Source organism: Pseudophryne corroboree, chromosome 6 (genome assembly GCF_028390025.1).
Source record: "Pseudophryne corroboree isolate aPseCor3 chromosome 6, aPseCor3.hap2, whole genome shotgun sequence".
Classification (NCBI taxonomy): domain Eukaryota; kingdom Metazoa; phylum Chordata; class Amphibia; order Anura; family Myobatrachidae; genus Pseudophryne; species Pseudophryne corroboree.
Window position 1 is genome coordinate 221,433,511 of NC_086449.1, and position 14,584 is coordinate 221,448,094.

The 14,584-nt window shown below is 45.0% G+C and overlaps 1 protein-coding gene across 4 annotated transcripts in view; it reads right to left on the reverse strand.

The window, feature by feature from the left end:
* CHD2 (chromodomain helicase DNA binding protein 2) overlaps window positions 1-14,584 on the reverse strand; it is a 241,660-nt gene that overhangs the window by 60,642 nt on the left and 166,434 nt on the right. For all 4 annotated transcript variants that reach the window (XM_063925729.1, XM_063925730.1, XM_063925728.1 and 1 more), the window contains exons 17-19: window positions 10,192-10,380; window positions 9,939-10,101; window positions 1,938-2,090 (exon numbers count right to left, since the gene is read on the reverse strand). In XM_063925729.1, coding sequence (XP_063781799.1) covers window positions 1,938-2,090; window positions 9,939-10,101; window positions 10,192-10,380 — 505 coding nt within the window. The remainder of the gene's footprint in view (window positions 1-1,937; window positions 2,091-9,938; window positions 10,102-10,191; window positions 10,381-14,584) is intronic.

A 14,584-nucleotide genomic window follows, 5' to 3' on the forward strand; every position in this document is an offset into this window, starting at 1 on the left:
TAACATTTTGTGAGTGAGTAAAACAATGTCCACATCCTTTCACCTGCATGTTTACTTTCCCTTTGGTGACAACTATACACTGTGTGGGCAAGATGTGGCTCTCCAGTCTTTGTGAAATTACAGGACCCAGCATACCCTGCCAACTAGAATATATGGCACATTGTTTAGGTCCCCAAAGACTGTATAGTTGTGCCTGTTTGTGTATGTATAATTAATATATATATGGTGAGTGCCGGGTTTTCTGTTTGTATGTATTTGAGTGGTGGTCATGGGCTACATGCACCCCACCCTATGAGTGGTAAGTGCACTTGTGTGCCCCACTTCTGGCTTCTGGGGTGGCGAGTTCTGTGGTTTTATATTTGTGTGTGTGTATATATATATATATATATATATACATATACACACACATACACACACAGCCTGTAACATGGCAGTTAGGAGCTGAGTTAGCCCTCTTGTACTGCAAGCAACTCAGGTAATGGAACTGATGTATTCCTTTCTTAGTGGTGTCACTGGACCCCATGTCTTGCTGCAGAAAATGTTGTTGACAAACACTTAAAAAGATGTTAATGATATGGGTGTGGTATAAAATGTCAACATTCAGAATGTCGACAATTGGAACGCCGACATAGTGTTTTCATGTGATTTTAGCTCTAACCACAGACTAACTCTAAAATCGACTGTTAACAATATGACCTTGTGAACATTCTGAATGTGGATATATACAGACACCATATCAATGATTTATACTGATGATGTAACATTTACTACATGCCATGTACAGTAGAGACCTCCATACTTATGTAGAAAAGTGCACACAGAGAGAGCCCTGTATACTATCCTTGTATGTTCTCCATAGACCATTGTAATATATATTTAATAAAGAAATATGTGCATAAAAAAAACAAATTCAGAAATGATTTCTGCCGAGCAGGCCAGCATACCATTCTCCAAATCCCAGGTTTTATGTATATTCATGAAAGAATAGTGGGTGATCAAACTCTGCCATCCCTAAGGCAAAAATATAACAAGTGTCTCCATTCCCAAAATGTACATTATTATAAGCTGCTCACACATTGTTCTCTAAAATATAATTTATCAAGTACATTCTACACAATGCTAGATGCTGATTTGTTGCAATGGACAACTCATTAAAACAGGCCTGGCCAACCTGTGGCTCTCCAGCTGTTTTAAAACTTCAAGTCCCATCATGCCTTGCCACAGTTTTGCTATTAAGGAATGCTAAAACTGTGGCAGGGCATGCTGGGATGTGTAGTTTCACAACATCTGGAGAGCCACAGGTTGGCCAGGACTGCTTTAGAAGGTTTGATACATCTCCTCCTTGGTCACACTATACAGTCTTCCTTGGTCACACTATACAGTTTACAAGTTAATAAGCCAGACACAAGGTACACACAGCTGATAGTAGAATGAACAGGTCTGGTCACATGACAAACAGATGCAGCAAGTGACTATGGGAAAAGAGAGGCTGACTACAATGCGTCTGGCAGAAGGACATGTACTGAGGTTGTGTAGCGATAGAGAAATGCATACAATACAAAGTAAGAAGAACCTATAGGGCCCCATACACTACAGCGACATGTCTGAGGCTAAAGTCGGATGCGGTTTCCCTTGAACCACCCGGCAGCTTCCCGAGCGGCAGGATCGCATACGATACATCGTATGCAGTCTTTTTGCTTACAATGTATCGTATGCGATCCCAGCCATGCCTGCGGGATCCGACATATCACGAGTGCAGCACTAGGAGCTCCGATCCGATTCTCATGGGACCGCGCATCGGATCGGATGTAAAACACATCCGATTGGCTTAGAAATAAAATTTTACTTTAAGGCAGATAAAACATTGCAGTAATAAGAGAGGCACAATTTGCACTTCTTCCGAGGAAATGGATAATGTATTATGTTAGTAGCAGTACCTGAAAAGGGTAGTGTTTTATTGTAAGGTATTCAGCCAGGATGTCCAACATGCGCACCATCTGAGAGAAGATGAGCACTCTGTTACCTCTCTCACGCAGTCGGGTCAGCAGCTTATCTAGAAGAACGAGCTTCCCACTGCTCCGGATCAAAGACTGGTCAGGAAAAAATATAAATTCAATATATTACTGAGGTAGCTAAAAAAAGGGAAAAGTGGATTTTGGTACTTACCGATAAATCAATTTCTCTGAATCCACTCGGGGACACTGGAGTTAGACAGCTGGGGTGTGAAGATTGCAGACCGGAGGTTGCACAATGTAGTTATTAAAAAAAAAAAAGTATTCACAGCTGGCTCCCCCCCTCCAGTTTGAAAAATTGACAGAGAGAAGAGGGAACATGAAAGATAAAAGACCTATGGGAAGGAAACAACCATACCACAATGCCAAAACAGCAACCAAGAACTATCCAAAACATTAACCAACATGTTTGAACCAATATAACAAGAACACGCAGGCTGGCAGCACCGAGGTGGGCGTCCAGTGTCCCCGAGTGGATTCAGAGAAATGGATTTATTGGTAAGTATCAAAATCCTCTTTTCTCTATCATCCACTAGGGGACACTGGAGTTAGACAGCTGGGGACGTCCCAAAGATACCCCCAAGGGTGGGAGTGCTGTCAGAAACCTGCAGAACCAAACGACCAAACTTGGCATCCCTAGAAGCAAAGGTATCAAATTTGTAGAAACTAGTGAACGTATGTGCTGATGACCACGTTGCCGCTCTACAAAGTTGGGCAGTGGACGCTCCTCTAGCCGCCGCCCAAGAAGCCCCAACTGATCACGTTGAATGAGCACCCACTTTAAACAGGACTCTCTTTCCCTTTTAAATATATGCCTGCTTAATGGTTACTCTTATCCATCTAGCTAAGGGGGGTCATTCCGAGTTGTTCGCTCGCAAGCTGCTTTTAGCAGCTTTACACACGCTAAGCCACCGCCTACTGGGAGTGAATCTTAGCATATTAAAATTGCGAACAAAAGATTTGCAAAATTGCGATTACACACCTCTTAGCAGTTTCTGAGTAACTTCAACCTTACTCGGCATCTGCGATCAGTTCAGTGCTTGTCGTTCCTGGTTTGACGTCACAAACACACCCAGCGTTCGCCCAGACACTCCTCCGTTTCTCCAGCCACTCCCGCGTTTTTTCCAGAAACGGTAGCGTTTTTTCCCACACGCCCATAAAACGGCCTGTTTCCGCCCAGAAACACCCACTTCCTGTCAATCACACTCCGATCGCCTGAACGAAGAAAAAGCCGTGAGTAAAATACCTAACTGTATAGCAAATTTACTTGGCGCAGTCGCAGTGCGAACATTGCGCATGCGCACTAAGCGGAAAATCGCTGCGATGCGAAAAAAATTACCGAGCGAACAACTCGGAATGACCCCCAAGGTTTGTTAAAAAGCTGGCCAGCCCCTCCTGGGGCAGTCATACAGTACAAACAAAGCGCCTGACTTCCTAATGTAACTTGTAACCTGTACGTATATCCTTAAGGCTCTGACCACATTTGGGGACAGGCCCCCCCTTTGACAATCCGTGGAAAGATGGGACCACAATTGACTGGTTTATGTGAAAACCAGAGATCACCTTAGGTTAAAAACTCTGCTCTGTCTTCGTAAAAAGCTAGGAAGGGACTTTTAAATGACAGGGCCCCAATTCAGAGACCCTCCTTGCTGATGCTAAAAGCAAGGAGCAAAACTGTTTTCCAGCACACACATTTTAGATCCGCCCGTTCAAAAGGGTCAGATCTCAGAAATTCCAACACTAAATTTAGATCCCACAGAGCAGTGCGTGGACGAGAAGGTGGTTGAATTCTCAACACTCCCTGTAAAAATGTCTGAACCTCCTGCAAGGACGTCAGCCTTTACTGGAAAAAAATTAAAAGGGCTGAAATCTGCACCTTCAAAGATCCCAAACGTAATCCTCCATCCAAACCGGACTGGAGAACCCTCAACAATCTAGAAAGGCGGAATTCTCTAGGGTTCCAACCCTTAGGCTGGCACCAGTCCATGCATTTCTTCCAGATCCTATAGTAGTGTGCCGCAGTAACGGGCTTCCTTGCTGCTAACATGGTAGGAATAGTTGATTTTGGGATACCCTTTTTCCCTTGAAATCCTGGTTTCAAGAACCACACCATCAAACGTAGGTGGTTTAGATCTGGGTGTAGAAATGGGCCCTGTGACAGCAGATCCTCCCTCTGCGGCAATCTCCAAGGCACGTCCACCAGAAGTCTCTTCAGATCTGAGTACCAACTTCTGCGAGGCCAGTCTGGTGCCATCAATATTACCCATGCTCTTTCCTGTTTCATCTTTTTTAACACTTGGCAATAAGGGAAACAGTGAGAATATGTAAACCAGGTTGTAATTCCAGTGAATTGCTAGCGCGTCCATTGCTTCTGCTGCTGGATCCTGTGTCCTGGCCACATAGCTTGGCAGTTGATGGTTGTGTCGAGAGGCCATTAGATCTACCTGTGGTAAACCCCACTGTCTTACCACTGAGTCGAAGACCTGGGGGTGTAGACTCCACTCTCTGGGTGCACATCCTGACGGCTGAGGTAATCTGCCTCCCAATTGTCCACTCCTGGAACGAAGACTGCCGACAGGATTATGTTAAGTTTTTCTGTCCAGGATACAATCTTTGTAGCTTTCCTTAAAGGCCATGCAGCTTTTTGTTCCTCCCTGATGGTTTATGTATGTCGCCGCTGTCACATTGTTCGATTGTACTCTCACATGTTGAGCTCTTACTAGGCTCTCCGCCTGAAGGAGTGCATTATAGATGGCTCGCAGATCCAGTACATTTATTGGCAAACTGCTCTCATACGGTGACCATCTAACCTGAAATTGATGGTTGCTAGTACTGCACCCCATCCTCTGAGACTGGCATCCATCATCATAATTATCCAATCCCAGATCCCAAACCTTTTCCCCCTTGCTAGGTTCTTGTGACCCAACCACCAAATCAATGAAGTCCTGGCCTGAGATGACAAGTGAATTCTTTGGTGAAGGAGAAGATGCATGCCTGCCCCTTGAGCTACCAGATTTAACTGGAAAGGTCCGGAATGAAGTCTGCCGTATTGGATCGCTTCAAAAGATGCCACCATGTTTTCCAGAAGTCATACACAAAGATGCAAAGACAGTCTGATTCTGTAAGACTTGTCGAACCATTTCCTTGATGTCTCGAATCTTGACTTCGGGAAGGAACACTCTCAATTGTATTGTGTCTAAGACAAGACCCAGGAATTGTATTCTCTGTGTCGGTTGTAAATTGAAGTTTTTGAAGTTCACAATCCGTGTTGAATCAGAATCTGATGAGTGATCTGTGCACCCCGGATCAATAGTTCCTGGGACGGAGCCTTGATCAGAAAATCGTCCAGATACGGTAGTATTGTTACCCCTAATGATCTTTTTGCTTCAATGACCTCGCTTGCAATCACAACTCATAGCGATTCCACGTAATCTCCAGTCCCCTCGTAAAAAACATCTATTATGTTTTGCTTTAGAGATGGTTTTACATAGAGACATACCGCTCCTCCCCTTTTGGCAGCCCTATCGCTCCTGAAAAGTGAATATCCCTCCAAATTTGCAACCCAGTCGTGGGAGTCGTCCCACCATGTTTCCATAATACCTATAATATCATACTGATTTTTTGATCCAAGCCATTCCAATTCCCACATTTTACCTGATAGGCTTCTTGCATTTGCCAGCATACATTTTAGCTTAATATTTCCCTTGCCAGTTTGTTTTAATGGTATGTTATCCTTATTTACAAGTGCCTTTCTAGAATTACTCTTACCGACTGTTAGTCTCCTCCCTCCCTTAGCACCCCCATCATACTTAATACAGCCTTCTTTACTACTACTATAAGACCTATTAGGTCTTTGATAACCCCCCCCCCCCCCCGATGAAGGTATTTTCCCTTATGCTATGGACATCATATTCTATATACCGTACTGTAGGACCAGAATTGTCATAAGATAATAATTTAGGGATACCATGGGCAATAACTTTGTCGGTAATTTCTGTGTCAATACCCCCGCAAATACCCTTGCCCGCTGATCTTTCCCTCCCCCCTTCGCCACCTCCAATTTTTTCACTACCCCCTCCTTACTGTTCTCATTGTTTGACCCATAGCTACTAGCTAAATGCTCCCCCCAGGCTCCTAGTTTAAAAGCTCTTCCAACCTTCTAACCATCCTGCCCCCCAGCACCGCACCCCCATCCTCATTCAGTTGCAATCCATCACGACAAAAAAGATGGCGCCTGACTGAGAAGTCCGCCAAGTGTTCCAAGAACACAAACCCCTCCTTCCTACACCAGTCTCTAAACCACACATTTACCTCCCTAATCTCCCTCTGTCTCCCTGGACTAGCGCGTGGCACTGGTAATATTTCGGAGAATATTACCCTAGATGTCCTTGCCTTAAGTTTCTTGCCTAATTCCCTATAGTCTTTCTCATCTCAGTCTTTACATCCCACCTACCACTAACTTTGTCGTTGGTGCCGACATGAAACAAGACCGCCGGGTCTTTACCAGCCCCTCCCAACAATATGTCTACCCGGTCCGCGATGTGCCGTACCCAAGCACCTGGGAGACAACAGGACGTACGGCGATCACGGCCCCAGTAGCAGATTTCGCTGTCTATCTGATAATAGAATCCCCTACCACCACAGCCTTTTGAATCTGTAAACCGTCAGGAACTGATTTAACACCTTTAAATTTAGGATTGGTCTGACTGAACCATCTGGTTTCGGTACTACAGAAAGATTTGAATAAAAACCCGTTCCTCTTTGTGGAACCGGAACTGGCATAATTACTTCCATCAGAAGTAACTATTGAATAGCAGTGTCTAATGCCCTCGCTCTTTGAGGGCACCGAAGTAGGCTTGTAGTACATAAATGACTGTGAGGTAGGGTTAGAAAATCTATTTTGTATCCCTGGGAGATAATATTGTTGATCCAGACTTCTGGGGAGGTTTCAGCCCATGCTTCCTGAAACCTTATCAACCATGCGCCCACTTTGGGAGACACAAGGTGAGCTGGGAGACAGTCATGCCACGGTTTTGCTAACAGGTTTAGGGTCCTGTTTACGGGCTGTGGCCTCTGCCCCTGTTTCCACGAGTTTGTCCACCAAAACCTCTACCTCTGGCAAGAAAGGGCTGCATCCTAAATGAACTGAACACCGGACCAGAGTAGTTTCTTCTTACCGGTGGCGTGGTTCTAGTATACGTATTAGGCAGAAACGTAGACTTTCCAGCTGTGTCCTGTGAAATCCACTTGTCCAATTCGGGACCAAATAACGCTTCTGCCACAAAGGGGATTGCTTCCACTGCTTTCTTTGAATCTGAGTCCACCTGCCAATCTCTGAGCCAGAGAATCCTTCTGGCAGATATAGCCGGCGCTGAGATGCGTGATGCTATCCTGCTAGCATCTTTTGTAGCTTGGCAAATGTATGCAACCGACTCACGAATATGTTCCGCTAGTTGAACTATTTCTTCCTGATTATTGTCTTCCGCTGCTGCTCGGTCTATTTGCACAGCCCAAGCGACAATAGCCTAATTTAACCCATGCACTGACAATCATAGGCCTGTGTGATGCACCTGCAGCCACGAAGATGGATTTAAGGGCCGTATCTAACTTACGATCTGACCCATCTTTTAGTGTAGTTACGTTCGGTATTGGTAAGATTGTCTTTTTTGACAATCTTGACAGGGACGCATCCGCAATTGGAGGCACCTCCCATTTGCACATGACTCCCTTAGTTAGGAGATAATTAACTGTGAACTTTTTGGGTAATTGGACGCGTCTATCCGGTTGCTTTTATGCTTCTCCCATCTGATCCTGGAGTGTTTGAGAAATCGGGAATACTGACATTTTGCGATTTCTGAGACTCAAACAGATCAAAAACTTAAGGTTCTTTAATCTCCTGTTCCTTGAAGTTAAGGACCTGTTTAACAGCCTCAATAAGGAATACTAAGCCCTTGACCTCTGAGCCCTCCTCCTGAGGACTAACATCAAATATCTCCCCAACTGACTTCCTGTCTTTCTCATCCGCCAAGAGACCCTCCTCTTCTTCTTGCAGAACAGGAAGAGGTCTCTTTACAGATTTGCGCACAGTCTTTTCTACCTGTGCAGACGGAGAAAGTCTAACTAAAAATTCCTCCATGGTCTTTGAAAAACCCACAGCCCATTCTAAATGTTGCTTGCGAGATATCTGCCAGGGAATTTTCCCATGACCCGGGTGGACCACTGCTCCTAGGTTGAGCGTCCATTCCCAAACATGTGCCGAACACCCCAGAGTTGCCAACACTTGTGCTCTTCTTCTTACATTTTGAGCACACAACAAATTTTTGTGGTCTTGGTTGGTGCTTTAGACGCCATGTTAAACACACACACACACACACACACACACACACACACACACACACACACACACACACACACACACACACACACACACACACTAACCAGCAGTGCTTTCACCTTATTGTATAGATGGAGAAAGACCGTAGGGATATGGGGAGCAATGAAAAATTGGAGTCACACAGCCGGAATTGTATATAAAAAGCCGTAAAAAAATAAAACAATTTACCAGCCAGACATTTACAAACACCACACCACCAACTGTTGAGACAGCTTGGGTTGTAACAGGGTTGAGAATTCTGATGCTCCCTCTCCGCAGGACCTGTCAGCAGCATCCTTTGGAAGACAATTATATGAGTTTTTTTATTATCATAAATAAATAAATAAATGAGATCTTGAATTAACAGTACTCCTTTACTCACTGTATAGCCCATAGCCAGCGCAATTGGACTCCTAGCCTTACTATACATGTGTTGTGGGGAAAACCTAAAAGTCAAATATGGCTGCCATTATAAGCTTCTATCTGCAAGGCAAAGCTGCTCCTTACATCTCTGCCCCCTTCACTGTAATAATTCCGCTCTACCAGCACGCCTAAATGGAAGACAAATGGCCGCAACTGAGATTTTTTAATCACTTCACTGCTGTCACTGTCTAGCAGAGAAGAGGCTTCAGCCCCTGCATCCCTGCACTCCCTGGTAGCGAGACCCGCAGCCCTACTAGTGGTGTTGGTCCAAAACCTTTTCTCCCGCTAAGCTCCCCCTCCGCTGTATGCGTGCCTAATCTCACCGCTTCCAGCCTCACCCAGCTGCGCTATGAGACCCGCGCCACCTGACCGCCGCTCCAGAGCTTAAGCTCCGGCTAGCAATGTCTATCCAACCCGCTCCTGCGGGGGAGCCTGCCGAGGACCTGCTAGCATGATCTGTCTAGGGGGGTTTAAGAGCCGCCGTTGTCAGAGCTACTCACTGTTTTGAAGATCCCCTGAGTGAGCCGCTGATCCCTTCCACCGGGATCTTTGTCTCAACAAGTACTGCAGAGTAACTTAATGAAAGCCTGCACCCTCATTTCAGACAGGTGGGATCGAGCCACTGAATTCTTTAGAAAAAAGAAAATAATTCTTTATGGAGCAATAACTCCTTTTCTGTGCTTCTGCCTCCTAGCACAATTTTTCAAACTGGAGGGATGGGGGTGCGTGAAGGGGGAGGAGCCAGCTGTGAATTTTTTTTTTATAACTACATTGTGCTACCTCCGGTCTGCAATCTTCACACCCCAGCTGACTAACTCCAGTGTCCCCTAGTGGATGATTGAGAAATAAGGATGACAGAACAAGAAAAAAATGCCTTTGTGTAATGACATACGGGATGCATATGACAGACCTATAATAAATGTGGTGTAGCAAAATACAGATATGATGCAGACACATTATGTTTTGCAATTTTAACGCAGTGAGATACAGGTCCAGAACCCGTAAAAGGGTAAATGCCTGTTACAAAACACTTACTTGGGCAGTAATATCCTCTGCGGACAATGATAAGGACGCATTTCTAAAATGACGAATGTACCTTAGACGTTCGCTAGAATTAGTAATTCACTGACCTGCAGTCCCTCAAGCCTGGTTTCCTTTTCTGTATCCTCTGGGAACTTAATGAGATAACAGTGGTTGCAGCACTTCTTCAGTTCCATTACAATGTTAAGGAAACCGGACGTGCTACCTCTTGTCCCCTTGGTCAAAGCCTTGTAGTTTCTTGTTAAGATCCACCTGCAACCAAACAAAAGGAAGTAAGAGATGTTGAGAGAAGTAAACAGCCAGCATGCATGATCTAGGTTGGGGATGCAAAGTAGGACTTACTTGTAATACTGTTTCTGCTGAACACACATCTCCACTCGGAGAATCTGCTCTACTTTGGCTGGAAGAGACTTTTCTACATCTTTCTTTACTCTACGCAATAAGAAGGGTTCAAGGACTTTGTGGAGACTCTGATAACCATTGTCTCTTCCTTTACCATGTTCCTCCTCAAAGTCCTCCCAATACTCAAATCTAAAAAATAATGAGGAATGTTTTATGTATTACAGCAGTACAGGTCATTAACTTACAGACTAAAATAATAAAGAGGAAACACTGTACTCGCTCACACATCAATTTACCTAAATTATGAATTTTTTTTATATGTATAATGTTATACGTTAACTAGTGGCATATTCCAACAGTTCAAGGACAGAACATAATTATACTCATTAAAAGGTAATTGCATCTTTAAATATGTCATAAAGAAAATATTTCTCAAAACGTATTATTTTTATGCAAAATAACATTTTGTAGGGCAGGAGCATTTGTGAATCCAAATGAAGCATTAAATAGTATCTTAATTTCACCTGTGACATCACCAAGTTGCCTGGTTGCATTAGCGAGTGCAGAGCTGCAGACAAGGGGGGAGATGTATAAACCAGTGAAAAGAGTGGAGAACTGGGCCAGCTACTTATAACTTGATAGAATGCACTTGATGAATGTCACCATGGGCGACTTCTCCACTGGTTCACTTCTCCACTCTTTTCACTGCTTAATACATCTCCCCCAAGGTACCATAAAACAGTATTTGAAGTGAGAGAAGGATGGGTTACAGCCCCAAAGTTGAATAGCACCATGTTACCTAGAGGAACCAACAGAGCAACTGGAGGCCAGATATTGCTGTATATTTGAGTAAAGCTCGAAGGTACCATGGTTCTTTTGACAAAGGGTACCAGATAAGGTTTAATATATTTAATGGGAGCAGTTGCAGAATTTATGAGTAGTGGGCCAAGGTGCAAAAATATAATCTGGGCCACCATCCTCCACCCTCAACCCAAGTCACAATATGCCACATGTGAATGGGTGGCAGGGAGATGCAGAGGGTGACAGCGTAAGGCAGGTGGAGGCAGAGGATGACAGGGAGAGGCAGTGAGTAACAGGGGTACAAGCACAATGGACCGAATTCATACCTGATCGCAAAACCAAAATCTTTCTCTAATGGGAAAAACCATTTGCACTGCAGGTGGGGCAGATAATGGGGTTTTGGTACCTACCTACCGGTAAATAATTTTCTCGTGGTCCATAGGGGATACTGGGGAATGCTTATTACAATGGGCATAGATGGGTCTGCTGGAGCCGGTGCACTTTAAGGAATCTTCAGCTGACTGTGTGCTGCCCCCCCCCCCCCCCTCTATGCCCCCTCCCACAGCTCAGTCTAGAAAAACTGTGCCTGAAGGAGACGGAACATACTTTGAGAGGAGGAAGAAACAGAAGAATGAGAAAGAACATAACCAGCAAAACAAGAAGAATTAGAAGGGACAGCAAAAGCTGATCCAACAATCTGTCACACAAGAACTTAACTTTTGCAGGAAAATTTACGAAGCACAGAGGTGGGCGCCCAGTATCCCCTACGGACTACGAGAAAAGGATTTACCGGTAGGTACCAAAATCCCATTTTCTCTTGCATCCATAGGGGATACTGGGGAATGCTTATTACAATGGGGACGTCCCAGAGCTGCCTTAACGAACGGGAGTGTGCGAAGACCCCTGCAATACTGAACGACCATGCTGACTGTCCTTTGACGCCAGGGTATCAAACCAATAGAATTTGACAATGTGTTTGTACCCGACCAGTTGGATGCTCGGCATAGGTGTAATGCCAAGACTCCCCGGGCAGCTGCCCAAGAGGAGCCCACCGACCTTGAAGAGTGGGCTGTAATGGAATGTGGTAGAGGCAAAACAGCTGACGAATAAAGGCCCATACACACTTGACGATGCACACGTCGTTAACGACCATCGTTAACGACTTCCCTTGAACTTCCCTTGAACAGCTGAGCAAACGACATGAGCATACACACTACCAAAGACCATTCATCGCTGAAGCATCCAAGCTGAACAGTTTATTAAAATAATGAGCTGGGAACAGGGCTGGTGAACAGTGGCTTGGTCGTTGGTCGTTCACACCATACACATTCAACGACGTCTCTGGTCGGTAACGGCCATAGTGGAAATTGAGCATACATGCTCCACAGATAAGCGAGGGTCGTTAACGTCCCGCGGGGCCGCGCATCGGTGGTCGTCGGATGCATACACACTTGACGATATAATGAGCGACGTCGTTGATGAGGGCTGAAATGAAAGACGTCGCTCATTTTATCGTCAAGTGTGTATGGGCCTGGCTTTTGGAGACTGAGTTTGATCCACGTAAGATATCTTTCATCTACCATTTGTAGTGGTTCAAACCAAGAAGATTGCGGGAAATCTAAAACCAGGTTTAGATCACAAGGTGTCGGAAGTGGTACAAAAGATGGTAGTATGTGAAGCACACCTTTGAGAAATGTCCGAATATCTGGCAGCTTGGCCAGTTGTTTCCGGAAAAGGATTGATAAAGCTGAAATCTGAATGTTTAATGGGCCAAACTTAGGCCCACATCCACTTCTGACTGTAGGAAGCATAAAAGGCGACCCAGTTTGAAATCCGCTGGCGGATATTGTCGTCCTTAACACCAGGAGACATACCTCTTCCATATTCGATGGGAATGCCTTTCTGGCTTGAAGCATAGTTAGTATTACAGCAGCCGGAAAGCTCTTCGTGGCTAGAATTTGCCTTTTCAACGTCCATGCCGTTAAACGTAACCGGTGTAAGGCTGGATAGACGAATGGGCCTTGTTAAGAAAGATCTTCCCGGAGCCAGAGGCCTGGGTTCTTCTACCATCAGGTAAATGAGAGCTGCGTACCAAGCTCTGCGTGGCCAGTCTGGGGCAATTAGAACTGTCTGAAGTCTCTCCTATTTTTGTAAAGGCAAATGGATGGAAAAGATATACTGTTTGCTAATTCTAGGGCATCGTTAGCGCATACACTGCTGTTGCCTGTGGATCTCTTGTTCTTGAACAATAACTCTGACACCTCTTTTTGTTCCGAGATGCCATCATGTCTACCTATGGGCAGCCCCACCGATATACTATCTGTTGGAAGACCTGAGGATGAAGACCTCACTCTTCTGGGTGTAGGTCTTGTCTGCTCAGAGTCCGCTTTCCCGTTCTACCGGTATAAAGATGGCTGAGATGGCCATGGCATCTCTTTCCGCCTCGAGAAGTATCTTGGAAACCTCTCTCACTGCTGCTCTTCCAACTCGTACTGTACGCCACTGATGTGGTGTTGTCGGACAGTAAATTAATGTCCTGATTGTAGTAGATGGAAGGCCTGATTTAGAGCATTGTAAATTGCAGTCAATTCCAAGATATTCATGGAGACTTAATGTGGTTTCAGGACTAACCGAACTAACATCTGGATTCCCCAGGCTCTTTCCAGAGGAAGGAAACTCTCCAAGATACTGTGTCCAGAATCATACACAGAAACTGAAATCTCCGAATAGGCATAAAGAGGGATTCCCGTATATTGAGAATCCCCACGTAATGTCTTAAGAAACCTTTTGTCGAGAATGACGCTGTGCAATAGCTGTTTGCAGGATAGCGCCCTTATGAGGAAGTGTCCAGATACTAAACTATGGGGTTTTTTTTAATTAGGAGTTGTAGCCTCCTCTCCATCCTGACCTTTTGAATACATTCGAAGCTGATGAAGGACCAAAAGGTGAGGCCTAGAATTGGTAGTGGATATTTGTTTTTTAAAATTGTAGGAATGCTAGATGATCTCCGCCATGACCTTTGTGAACGGCCATATGTGAATGTGAAGGCAGGCCTTCTTGATATCCAAAGATACCAAAAACTCCCCTTGTTCCAGGTCCTGTGATGACTGCCCTAGCAAATTCCTCGTTAAAGTTGAAGACCCTTAGGGTCCAGGGACTTCATTCAGGATGGGTCCGACAGACTCATTCACTCTCGGAACTACCAAACAGGCTGGAATAGAATCCCTTGTTCCTTGACGAGTTGGAACTAAGTTTGCAGGATTCTGTGTATGGACTCCTGTAGGGATACCTGTCTTTCGAAGAAAACTGGTAAATTTGAAGTGACAACCTATGAGGCGGGTACTCTATTTTGTATCCTTGGGTGTTAACCAGGCATCTTGGTAGGAGCTTTTCCCATGTGACTAAAATGTCTTAGGCGTGCTCCTACACTTAGGTCCTCTAGGTGCGGAGGGAGTGCGTCATGCTGTAAGCCCTGCCTGTAACAGCTGATTTCCGTCCCCTGCCTTCTGGGGCTACAGGCCACATTTGAGGCTCCTTAATGGGACCACCCTGGGACTCAAACTAAGATTCTTGAGCTTACAGGTATTGTGCT